This window comes from Phasianus colchicus, chromosome 18 (genome assembly GCF_987193195.1).
Source record: "Phasianus colchicus chromosome 18, bPhaCol1.hap1.1, whole genome shotgun sequence".
NCBI classification, from domain to species: domain Eukaryota; kingdom Metazoa; phylum Chordata; class Aves; order Galliformes; family Phasianidae; genus Phasianus; species Phasianus colchicus.
This window is the reverse complement of record NC_143453.1, coordinates 8418374-8430451: the sequence shown is the minus strand read 5'-3', so window position 1 is coordinate 8430451 and position 12078 is coordinate 8418374. Positions and strand designations below refer to the sequence as shown.

Sequence of the window (12078 nt, the reverse complement as noted above, 5' to 3'; positions counted from 1 at the left end):
ACGAGCAGCCCCGAGACGCGAGACCCGCCCCGCCACCGGCCGCCGCCTCACAGTGCGCGTGCGCGTGAGCATCGCGCGCCTCGTCAGCGCGGCCGCGGCCCGCGCTTGCGTACTACGCACCCTCAGGTCAGCTCCCCCTCACGCCCCCTCTTTTTTTTCCATCATGCCTCGCAAGGAGGCGGCTCTCGCGAGAGAGCTGCGTTCTCGCGGCAGCCGCCATCTTGAAGAAGGCGCGATCACGTGACCGCGTGCAGCCGTTCGCCTCCGCCTTCCCCTCCCCCACCCAGCGGGAACCGGGCCCGGATCGTCCTTCTCAACTACCGCCGCCGCCCTGGGGCCGTGACCGCTCGCTCAGACGTCGCTTTTTGAGGATGCCGGAAAAGCTCGCTGGTTTTATTTTTATTTTTATTTTTTTTCCCGGAACTAGCCGCCTCGGAGGCGGGACGAGAAAAGGAGCGGCACGTCACGTGATGGCAGAGCGCAAGGCGAACGCGCCAAGACCCGGCAGCGGCGGAGGGAGTGGGGGATGGGCGCGCGAGAGAGCGGCGGCGACCACGTGACCCGCTAGGTCGCCGGAGTGTAGGGGGGTCGCGGATCACGTGGTACGGAGCGCGCGCCAGCGGCGGGTTAGGCGTCACGTGGGAGCGGCGCGCGGCGCTGTCACGTGGTGCGGCGCGGCGGGCGGCCCCAGCCCCCTCCCTTCCCCCTCCCCTGCGAGAGGGGAGGGAGGGCCAAGATGGCGGCCGGGAGTTAGAAAGCGGCGAGCGGCGGGGCCGGCGGCGGAGACTTTCGGGACCGGCGGCGGGAGGATCAGGAACGAGAGAGAGTAAGTCCGCCTCCGCCGTCCCGTCCGTTTGTCGGTTCCTCGGGTTCGCTTCGAGATGCGGCGGGGGCGGCCGCAGTGCCCCCGGGGGTCCGCTCCTCTCGGCGCGACGCGGCCCGCGGGGCGCTCCGAGGCGGCGGGGGGCCGCGCTGAGGCGGAGCGCCGTTCCCGCAGCGCCTCTCGGCCTCCCGGCGCCGGGCGGGCCGCGCCTCCGCCCCCGCTGGGGGTCATCGCCGGGCCGGGGCCGGGTGCGGGGGAGGCCGCTGCCCCTCGGGAGCGGCGCGAACTTCGGGGGCGGGAGGACGGCCGGGGCCGCGGGGATCGGGCGGCGCGGGGGCGGCTTCTGCGCTCGGAACCGCCGCTCCGGGCCGGGCTCGGCCGTCCGCCTTTGTGCGCCCGTTTCGGGGCTCTGGGGCGGAACGGAGCCGGAGCGGAGCCGGGGGCGGGTGGGGGAAGGGGGCGGGTGGGTTCGGCGCCGTTAGGCGCTGCCGTGCCGGGAGATCCTTCGCCCTTCCCCGCGGTCCGAACGCCGCGAAGGGGATCCGAAAAGCGAGGAAGGGCCGAAAACAAAAGTAGCGCACGGGACGCAATTACGCAGCCAATTCTGCTCCCAACCCGGAAGTTTATGTCCGGAACACGTGTTGGCGAGGCTGAGGGCTGCGACCCTCCGGCTGCGGCGGCGGCGCCTCGGGCACGGCTGAGCCCCGGGGCGGCTGTTGGGAGCGGCTGCAGCCCGAGCCCCGCCGCGCGGAGCGGCCCCCGCCCTGGGGCAGCCGCAGCGCCGCGAGCCGCCGCACACGGAGCTCGGCGGGGTGAGCCGTGCGCAGCGTAAAAACGCCCCGATGGTCTGAAGGCGGGGAGAGGGCCGCCTTGGTTTCTCTTCTATCTCTCCGCTATTTCGTTCTTAGTTTCAGCTGATGGCGTTCGGTGCTTTCAGGGTGTGAGTTAGGGCTCTTGCAGTTTATGTATTGGTAGTCTTGCTCTTGGTGTTTGCTAGCTGCTGAAACTTAGCGTGGTAATTGAAAGGTTTAAAGAGCAGTTGACATAATCCAGTACATCATTTCAACTGCCTGTGCTACTTTTTTAAGAAAAAAAATCCTCTAGTTAAGAATTAACTTGGTGATAAACTTTGAAATACCTGAGTTGTCTGGATTAAAATGACAGGTAAAAATATGTGAATGTTTTACAATCTTGTTTTTTTTCCTTAAATTGTAAGCCTTGAGCTCATGATGTAAAGCAAAGAATTTACTGTGGCAGAAATTTTACAAACAGGATCTTATTCAGTTTATTTTTCTGATTGTTCTTTAATGGCACCTTACATTAATGCGATGTTATAATGCAATACATTAATGTAAGCTTAGAAACAAAATGTGGGGGGTTTGTCTTTCTGCTGAGCCGGTTCTTGGGAGTCAGAGCTGGCTGCTTGGAAGGCTGGGCCTTGGGCTATGCCTGCAACTGACTGCATGTGAGAACTGAGGAAGGGTTCTGCTGTTCTAATTTTGTTATTTTCTCTTCTGGGTTTTTACTTCTTAAATTTCTCCTGTCAGTTATCACCTCTGGGGCCAAAAGCTGTGAGATGAGCACCGATCTGGGTATTCAGAAAACTTCTGAGGGGTTGGGAGCTAGCAGTCCTTAAACACTGAAGTTGTGTGAGTAGCATGCAGTCCAGAGAGCCAGGAGACTTCTCTGTTGTTTTTAGTAGTGCATCAGCATTTGCATGGTATCTCAAATGGCTTCCAGTATAGTTTAAGACCTGTGTTCCTCAGAAAGCTAATAAAAAGAGAACAAGAGTTGACAATGTCAGTATCCCAGACCAAGTGCTTGTCTGAAGGGTTTGGCGATGGCCATGCTGTGGTGATGGTGGAGTTTCATTTGTGCAAGTTGTGGCACTGTTGTTCCTTAAGATTTATAGGTAAGTTTTTCGGCTGCACAATGCTGTGAAGTACAAATGGCAGACTGAGGACTTGAGAACATTTTCATAGCTTGAGATTCTGATATGGTTTTTTTTCTTGGAGGAAGTGAAGAACAGGTTGTTTGACATGAGCTGCAGAATGTCTTTTGTTTTCCTTCTTTCTCCCAAAGCTAAAATGAAGGGAGGGGGAGAGCCAGGTTGGCATGGATACATGTCATAATATTAAGTGTGGCATTCTGGTTTTGTTTCTTTAAATCAGAAGTTATTTACATAATACACAGTGGTAATGAAACTGTCATTTTATCAGAGTCTCAGGCAGTGTTCTTCAGCTGTATGGGACCTTACAGAACATCAGGTTTATTCTGATAGTCCTTCTTGAAAAGGCAGCAGTATTCTTCTTTTAATGTGAAGAGAAAAGCTGGGATACAACTGCTGTCCAAATGTTATAAATGCGAGTTCTTTGGTTTATCAAACAGGTTGATTCTTGCTCTGTGACACCGGGCAGCCTGAGGAAACATAGCCAGCCTTGCCTGGGAGCTCTTGCTCAGAGCAGTTCTTTGACTGGTGAAATGTTCAGAGAACAGCTTGTAATTTTCACAACTTTTTTTATAAATATTTTCTTCTGGGGTTTTTTAAAATGTGGCAAACAGGTCCTTTATATAGTATTGCCAAAGCTGAGCTGCAGAGCTTGATAAAGTTGTTTTCACTTATGTTAACCGAGAAGCCTCCTACCTTGCAAGATTATGGGGCTGTTTCAGCTTGATAACGGTTCAGGCTCCATTAGTGCGTGTCACAGAAAATAAACTATTGAGATACTGCTTCTCCTGTAACTTCGTGTCTTTACTGACCTAAAAGTCTCTGGAAGAAAGTAGGGAATGGAGTGGCGGTGTGGTGGCACACAGAACTTTCACCAAATCTGAAATAGGTGCCAAGAATTCAGTGCTTTTAATATAAAAATTCTAGAAGTTCAGAATTCCTTTTGTTCTAATTTGAAACAATGTCACTTTGTTCATGGCATACAGAAACAAAATAAATGAAACTAGTTAGTCCAACTTTCATTTTCTGGGCTGTCTGACAGATGAGCAAACAATTGCTGTTGTTTCTCCTAATGGTTGCTAACAATCCAGTGAAAGCCAATTTTTAAGGCTGTTGAAAGAGAGTTAGGATGGTAGAAACATATCTGGGGGTTTCTTATGTGAAGATGGCTGTGGTAGGGAAGTGGTGTCTCTAAACTAAGTAGGTATACTCTGGAATTCCAGGAGTTACTATCCCAGCTTTTATTGCTGTTCATTTAGCATAAGTTTAGAAGTAGTACTTTGATTGCTTGCTTCAATGAGTGTTTTTTTGGAACTCATTTGTTTGCAGTATTGTAGCCTTTTAAGATTTAAATGTGAAGTGTGATTGAGGTAATGTGGTGGGTTGTGGCACCATTTTAGGACAGTTGGGGGAGATGTATTTATGGTTTTTTTTTTTGTTGTGCTGGTTTTGCTATGGAATTGGGACTCACAGCAAGCCCTTTCCTCGTGTTGCAAGAGCAGACTAGAAGTTGTTGTAAGTGTTCCTTTGTCTTTTTTTCTTTAAGTAAACAGCCCCTAGCTTGTGATTTCCCACGTCTGTGTTCTGTATGGAGGGAGGTATTTATCCCTCAGCCAAGTCCCAGCCGTACCTCCTTCCAGAGATAGCTTGAGCAGAGCTACATGCAGACTCAATAATTATGCAGCTGGCAGTGTTTTTTCATTTATGTTTAGTTGGTTTTTCTGACAGCATTGAGCAAAGATGTTGGTGCTATACAGAAGTGTCAGCTCTCTCCCAAATTAATACTGTGATGTTGTGCTTGCAAAGTGTATCAGAATCTTCGGTTTGAGAGAGTAACCAGTGTAAGCTTCTAAACTAAATGAGATGGTTGCTGTCAGTGTTTGAGTCTGAAAATAAAGAATTTATCATCCCCATTTAAGTATGTGTTTTTTTTTATATGTATATAGGCCCCTTTCTTGAGATGGGGCTTAATCCTTCTGAAAGGTGAAGTTAGCAGTTGGGTTTACTCACTCTTATCGAGGCACTCAAGACTGTAGGAGATTGACTGGTGGGAGGGGATGTCCTCTGAAGGAGCTGACATGGAAATTTTCTGCCAGATGTCTTGTCTTCTGGACCAGTAAACTTCAAACTAGGCAATTCTGCTGATCTAGATGATCACGTCAAGTGTCTTAAGGGAAAAAAACCCAGCAGAGTCTAGTTCTGACTTATTGAATGGCCTTCGGGATTGTGCTAGGTCAGTGGCAGTTCTGCCAGTCATTGTTTGTTGCTATGGTATTTCTCTGGGCAGTACAGGCTTTGATGTGCGGAAATGCATCTTTCCTTCCCCCCATACCTCATCTCCACTCTTCAGCTGTGCTGCTGCCACCTGTGAGTATTCCTCCACCAGAAGGGGGTCTCTCCCTGCTATTACTAAAACTAGGGAGAATGAGAATCAATTGCCTGAGGTTTTATTTACTACAAGAATTACCTGTTCTCCGAAATGTGCAAAGTAACGTGTGTGACCAGCTAGATGGATGGGGCTGAGCTGTATGCAGAGAGAAGGATATGCAACTGAGTGCTGTTTCAGTCTGTGAATGTGTGTCTAAAATGACAAATGTTGTTGTGCTCTTACCTGCTGTGGAATATATGATCAGCTTTGTTACCAATGGGTGGTAGTGAGAGTGTGGAAAGCAAGTGAAATGACTTTCAGCTTGAGTAGTATGTTAGAATATATGGTTCTCTTACTATTAGGGCAAAATGCTCTGGGGAGAGCATTTAGAAGAGCAAAAATACATCTGTCTTAAAACTATATTTGGCTTTTTATGTAAGGTTTTTATAGTACCTAGAGTAGGCTTTTGAAATTAATTTTGCTTGTCCTACGCGTAAAGGAGCTTGTGACCTGATGCTGGTGTCCTATTTAATGTGTAGTTGACAAGCTGTAATAATGTTGGAACATTTGATCTTTCCAAAACAAAATTTCTCCCATGAATGAATTACTACCTAATGAAATGGCACGCAAGAAACAAATGCTTTCCTTACAAGCTTTTTATTGCTAAGTTGTTGTTACAAGATAAACTAAATGAATTTTAATTGTTCTTCCCTTGTGCAGTATGCTTCACTGACAGACGTGTATTAGCATAATAGTCTTGCCACTTCTGCTGCTTGATATTTCTTGTGATGCTTGAAAATCAAGTATGATAAAGCCTAGGAAGGCCATCTTTTTTTTCCCATAAGTTTATGGGTGTGATAGCATCTTGTGTAGCAAACAATTCATTTTTCCTACCTCTGAATTTGATTGACACATTGAAAAGATTTCAAAAATATATAAATGAGCAAATACAGAAAATGAAACTGTGTATGCAGGTCACTGCGCTGCATAGAATCCAGGAAAAGTAATTTAAAATGTGTGCATGCACACAAAATAAATCAAAATTAAATGTAACTTTGTATTTGTGATCTTAATTTTTTAGAGATGGTGGAGCCAGGACAAGATCTGTTGCTTGCTGCTTTGAGTGAGAGTGGAATCAGTCCCAATGATCTATTTGATATTGACTCTCCAGACGTGGTTCTTGCAACTCCGACTCCAGCTGTTCAGCAGGTTACAACAAGAACCCAGTTGTTTGTTAGAGGACATGTGTTTGTGCTTCATATAATGGGGGGGATCTGTAGCAAAGGGTTTGAGAATGTGGGATTTCTATAAATGTTACTTGGCAGTGCTGGGGCTAGAAAATGACTTGTTAATTCATTTTAAACTTTAGTGTAAAGCAGTGTGAAATGGACTATTTCTGTCAGTGTAATATTTTCATCTTATCTGGTTTTACTACATTGAATGGGGGTATGCTGTCATGCATTCTTAGAGAGCTCTTTGTGTTGACTGAGTCTAGCTGCTTCCTACCAAATGTGTAAGAGTTCAGCATGGGATTTAAACCTCAGGACTGCATTAAATCTGGAGAACATAGTATTTTAGATGTGTTCTGGGAGCAGTACTGTCAAACAGTGACATCAGAAAACTATTACATTTTCTTTGTAGTTAACTAACATGGTTTAGGGGAATCAACTGCTTTAATCTTTATTTTCAGTGCAGCTCTTGTTAACGGGGAATTCCTTAATTGTGCTCATTAACTTGTGTTTTGGGTAGATATTAAGGCTGAAGTTTTCATAATAGACATTTGCTGATAGAAGTGCCTACTGATGCTTCCTCTCATTCCTCTGCAGTCAGTGCCACTTAGTGCATTAGATCTAGGGTTGGAAACTGAGGCCCCAGCTGCTGTGAAACAAGAACCAGAGACTGTATCAACTCCAGCCTTATTAAATGTTCGGGTAAGAACATTAAATATATGTATATATAAGCTCATGAAGTGTAACAAAAAGGGCAGGGTGATAAAAATGCTATTATTTCAGTACTGTGTGTTGAGACTGAAAGCTGAAATACCTGTGAGTTGCTAACTTTATCTCTGTCCAAGGAGGACAAGCAGCATACAAAAAAATAACATTCTGGGGTGTCCATTGTGCCTTTTACTTCCCCTGCATGTGTATTCTGGCAATATGGAGGTTGTGTAAACTTGATCCCTGAACTGTGTATTGCCTTTTATAACTGCAGGTAATTCTCAGCACCACAGTTGTGGTGGTTGCAGCTGAACTGAGAACATAAAGGGCAGATCTGTGGTGAGGTGGATGTAGTTCAGTGTGCCTGAAAGGCTGCACAAATATTAAAAGTAATTCAAGCTATTCACTCCAACAGTTGCGGAGCTGGTTTATATGGTGTACATTCTCTTCAGAGTTTCTGTACCTGTAGTAGTAATTTTTTCTGCCTAGATGATTAATCCTGCATTTTCTTTGCTTTCCTTTAATTTGAGAAAATGCAAAATCTTGAACACTTACAATACAATGTTGTACTTAAAGGCACTTTGCTCAGGCTGTTGTACCACAGAGCGTTTCGTACAAAGAGTTCTCAAAGCATTGGTGTCTCCTGGGCTCTAGTTGAAAGGCTTGCGGTGTTTTTTTCATGGTCATCTAAAATCTCCTTGGTTCTCTGTTGGTAGCAACCACCATCCACCACAACCTTTGTGCTGAATCAAATAAATCAGCTTCCAACGTTGGGGACTACAATAGTGATGACAAAAACAACACCAGTTACAACTACGAGGCAGACTATTACTGTAGCAAAAATCATTCAGACCAGCACAACTACTCGACCCTCGGTTGCAGCACCAGCAGTACGGAATGCCTTGACCACTGCACCTTCAAAGGACCAGATTCAGCTGAAAGATTTGCTGAAGAATAACAGTCTTAATGAACTGATGAAATTGAAGCCACCTCCTAATATTGCCCAACCAGTAGCAACAGCAGCAAGTGAGTGTTCCTTTTTTTTTCATAACAAAATTTCAGATAAATGGTGAAATGTGAAGATACTTGCACACCTTCTATTTTCATTCACATTTAAAGTATCAGAGTAAAATGAAGTGTCCAGGAAACCTTGTAAATGCTATTCTAACACACAATTGATAGAATTCAGGGTGAAAGTAATGGAAGATATCAGGCTTTGAAAAATCAAGCCTGTAGTTTACCATAAGGAATGAAGAAAATGACATTTTAGAATGCAGCTGGCATATTGGTAAAATTAATTCATGAACTGCACTGAAGTTGATAATTTAGCTATCTTGAGCCTGCATGAGTTCTTGTTGTTCTAAATGCTCTATGTGGAACTATGGCAAAAGAGTACATCTTGCATCTTATGAAAGAGATTTATGGTATATGCTGATGTTCTTATTACAGGGTGTTTCTCTAAGATATCTCCTAAGAAAGGGAAGTCTTTATCCCTGTATATTTCACGGGAAGCATCAAACCTGTTGTGTATAAAAGCTTGATGTACTGAATACGTGCTGCTTTTCATGTTATTGCTTTAAGATGTTACTGATTTGATATCTTTTGATGTTTTTTTCTTGTGTGTTACTTCTAATATGTGGATAGCATACATGGTCACCTTAAATACAGAAAATTGCACGTGTATTCTTAAATTGCAATTTGATGTTAGACTTGCATAAAACTGACTTTATTTTTTTCAAATTATTCTGATTTTAATAAGAGATGAGATCAGACTACTTGAATTTGCTTGAAAAGATCTCTTGCTGCTTTTTCAGAGATACACAGACTTTCTTACTGTATCCTCATTGTCTCTGAAATAAGGTTTATTGCTTTTTTTATAGGCAGAGTTGGAAGTAACATCTTCTTTCATAGGAGAAGGAGAAACACTTTATAGGATTTCTGATGTAGCCCTGTGCTAAATGAAAGCTCCAAGCAGCATCTAAGTAACAAGTAATTATCAAGACCCAGTAGGTGTTGCAGCAGCACAGCTGTAGGAAATAGTTCAGTATGTTTCTTTGTTAAGTGAAAAGGAAACATGCAACTTCTACAACTGCATTACTAATCCTGTTTGCGTGGTAGCATTTCAGGCTACTTTTTTGTGCTTATTCAAATAAAAATAGACAAATACCTTTAGAAAATTCAGTGGCAGAGAATTGTGTGGAAGGAAATGCAGTCTCTGTGTAGTTCAGGTAACTGAAGTTCTGGACTGAAAACAAATAATGCAGCCTCTTCAAGGCAAACACTTTATTTGTGCAATTATAAGTAGTCTTAATTGTTTTCTGGGATCATTTGCACTAAACACATATGTTGACTTATCAACCTAATAGACACTTGACAGCTCCTTTAAATGTTTTATGTCTGTCCTTGTGTGAATTTAATTCAGTACTAAGTCTTGTTTCTGGTTGCTCCCAAATATGGGTGAGAACAGGCAAGTTAACAGAATCCTTCAAGATGGAGGCTTTATTTTGTAAACTCTGAACAATTGAGACCAAAGTTGATTTTCTTTCTTTCAGAAATAATTGTAGTTCCACCTAAGGTGGTAAATGCCACCAGACCAGGTAAGTTCATTTCTGCTGAAACATCGGACTTTCTGGTTTGTTGTTAAACTCCAAAGATTCACAGTGTGGAGTACTTCTCAGTATTATGCCTAGATTTGGTGAAGGTATCTTTATTTTGAGACTACTACACACCTGTCAGATGTGGTATTGCATGGGAAGTTTCTTTAAGTAGCAGTTAGATTTAACTCCTTGTGTGCTCAGGGATGTTTTTAATTCTGACGAAGATATTACCTGTATTTTAAGGTGTCTGTGTCCTACTGGACGGTAGCACCCCTCTCTTAATGAGAGGTTTTGCAGTCTGACTCAAAACATTTGTAGGGTATTCTGGTCAAACACAGCTGTTTCTGTTCTTTTTTGGTAGCTGATCTAAGCAATGGTGCGGTGAAGAAGGAGGCTTCTACAAAAGAGGTAGCGAGAATATGGATAAATGATGTTAAAATGAGAAGTTTTTCACCTACTATGGTAAGTAATACAAATAGTTAATTCACCAAATGAGTGTGTATTTTATTGGCCACAGCCAAGTGTGACTAGTTCTGGTGGTTACTCATACATGCCTTTTGTGCAGTAGAGCTGTACTGAGTGCATCTGTTGCTTCAAAAGCTTCGTTCCTCTGCTAGATGAGTACTTGATTGGATGACTAAAGCTAACAGCTGTGTAAAGCTGACAACTTGTGTACAAAATGATAGCTTTGAGTAACTGCTTTTAACAAGCAGGAAAAAGTGTGTTCTGGTTAAAGTTGATAAACTGAATTGCTCTGTTTTAAGACATTCTGATTTAAAATATCCCCACTTGTGTAACTAGCAATGGGGAAGGTAGAAGACTCCAGCATGGCTGATGGGGTGGTTTGATTTACGATAGTAAACGTGAATACTGAATAATATTCAAAGTCGTAGGTAAAATATTCAGATGCTGTGAACTCTTGAGTTTCAGCATCTTCACTGGTAACTAGAATCAGGCTGGTTTGTGATAGCAGCTCACAGCGATTGGTCTACAGAAGACTGTTCAGGTGAATTTTGTAATATTAAACATTAGAGTAATAATTGTGAAGGACTTTGAATTGTGGTTGGGTGTACTTTAGAATTTTCATAGATTAAGATGACATTAAAAACAGAATTCAAATTTTGGGAATGTTGAATCTAACTCTAACTATTGTAACTGCTCCCTGCAGTTGTGAAACTGTAATAAATCTGTAAGTAGGGTGATGTTATGGGAGTACTGGGAAGTTAGATTTTTAACTATTAACTAATTGTTGTTTGTTAAAGGCAGTTCTGTGCTCAGAGTTTGACTTCATTAAAATACTGTAAGAACAATTGTTCTCTCTGTAAAAGAGAGGGAGCTCCCTCACATTGTCTGGGTTTGCTAGAGCCTAAGAAATGCTGATTTCCTTTTGTAGTTTGCCTGGCAGCTCACTGGTTCATCTAGTACTTAAGATGGGAAGATATTCAAGAGCAACTTGATTGCATTTCTCAGTTCAATTTCCAGGACACAGTTAAATATCACATTAATACTCTAATGCAGGTATTTTTCTGTTCTAGAAAGTTCCAGCTGTAAAAGAGGAGGAGGAGCCTGAGGAGGAAGACGAGGAAGAAATGGGCCATGCAGAAACTTATGCAGAGTATATGCCAATAAAATGTATGACCTACATCTTGGCTGTATCAAAAAAAACTGAACTGTTGATAGCTATAATGTAACTATGGCAGAGTAAATGGCATATGCTAAAATTCCCATAGGACTTTAACTGGATTGAATTAAGGTCTAATTTAGGGTGTGTTTTTCTCTAGGTATTTTTTCTTACATAGCACTCGGTTTTGAAAGTACACAGTATTGTTTTTTAATAGGAAGAGAATTCTTTCAGAAGTGCAGTTGAACCAAAATGTTTTGATTTGTTTTTAACCTGTTTTAAGCTTTCTTCAGCAGAGAAAATTACCTTGTAAAAGGATTAAGTGTTCACTGCTATGCTTAAAAATTCATTTTGTGTTTTTAGGAGTGAAACTTACCCTAAGCCTATGCTGTTCCTTGCTTATTTTCCAGAACTGACTTTTCTTTAAAAGGAGATATTTTTTTAAAGTTGTTAATTGCAGTTTCCTCCTTTTTTCCTCTTTATTGTCATTAGTGATAAAAAGGTGTGATCTTACTTCCTAATTACTTTGCTGTAAAAGCAAAGCAAAAGGAAAACATTGCATGGGGTTTGTAGTTAAATGGTTAAATGTTTTTAGTCACAGATTAGATCTGTCAGCAATTAAACTGTGTCTGTTCTAAATTTTTTCTCCTTTCATACTACTTATAAACAGCACTATATAAATAGAAGAATGTTGCTTTTGTGATTCTGGCATCTTGAGCCTGCCTCTTTTTGGGGGGGAGACAAGGTTCAGGGCATTTTCTCTCAAATATCAAATACATGTTTT

At 43.0% G+C, this 12078-nt stretch overlaps 1 protein-coding gene across 2 annotated transcripts in view; it reads left to right on the top strand.

Annotated features, from left to right (window-relative positions):
- The first annotated feature begins 271 nt into the window (after positions 1 to 271).
- The window catches only part of SBNO1 (strawberry notch homolog 1), a 30079-nt gene continuing 18272 nt past the window's right edge, over positions 272 to 12078 (top strand). Inside the window, exons 1-7 of one of the 2 annotated variants that reach the window (XM_031592638.2) lie at positions 272 to 826; positions 6221 to 6348; positions 6966 to 7070; positions 7793 to 8102; positions 9629 to 9673; positions 10035 to 10135; positions 11209 to 11305. In XM_031592638.2, the coding sequence (XP_031448498.2) occupies positions 6223 to 6348; positions 6966 to 7070; positions 7793 to 8102; positions 9629 to 9673; positions 10035 to 10135; positions 11209 to 11305 (784 nt within the window). In that variant the 5' untranslated portion in view covers positions 272 to 826; positions 6221 to 6222. The remainder of the gene's footprint in view (positions 827 to 6220; positions 6349 to 6965; positions 7071 to 7792; positions 8103 to 9628; positions 9674 to 10034; positions 10136 to 11208; positions 11306 to 12078) is intronic. The other variant, XM_031592639.2, reaches the window with a different exon arrangement.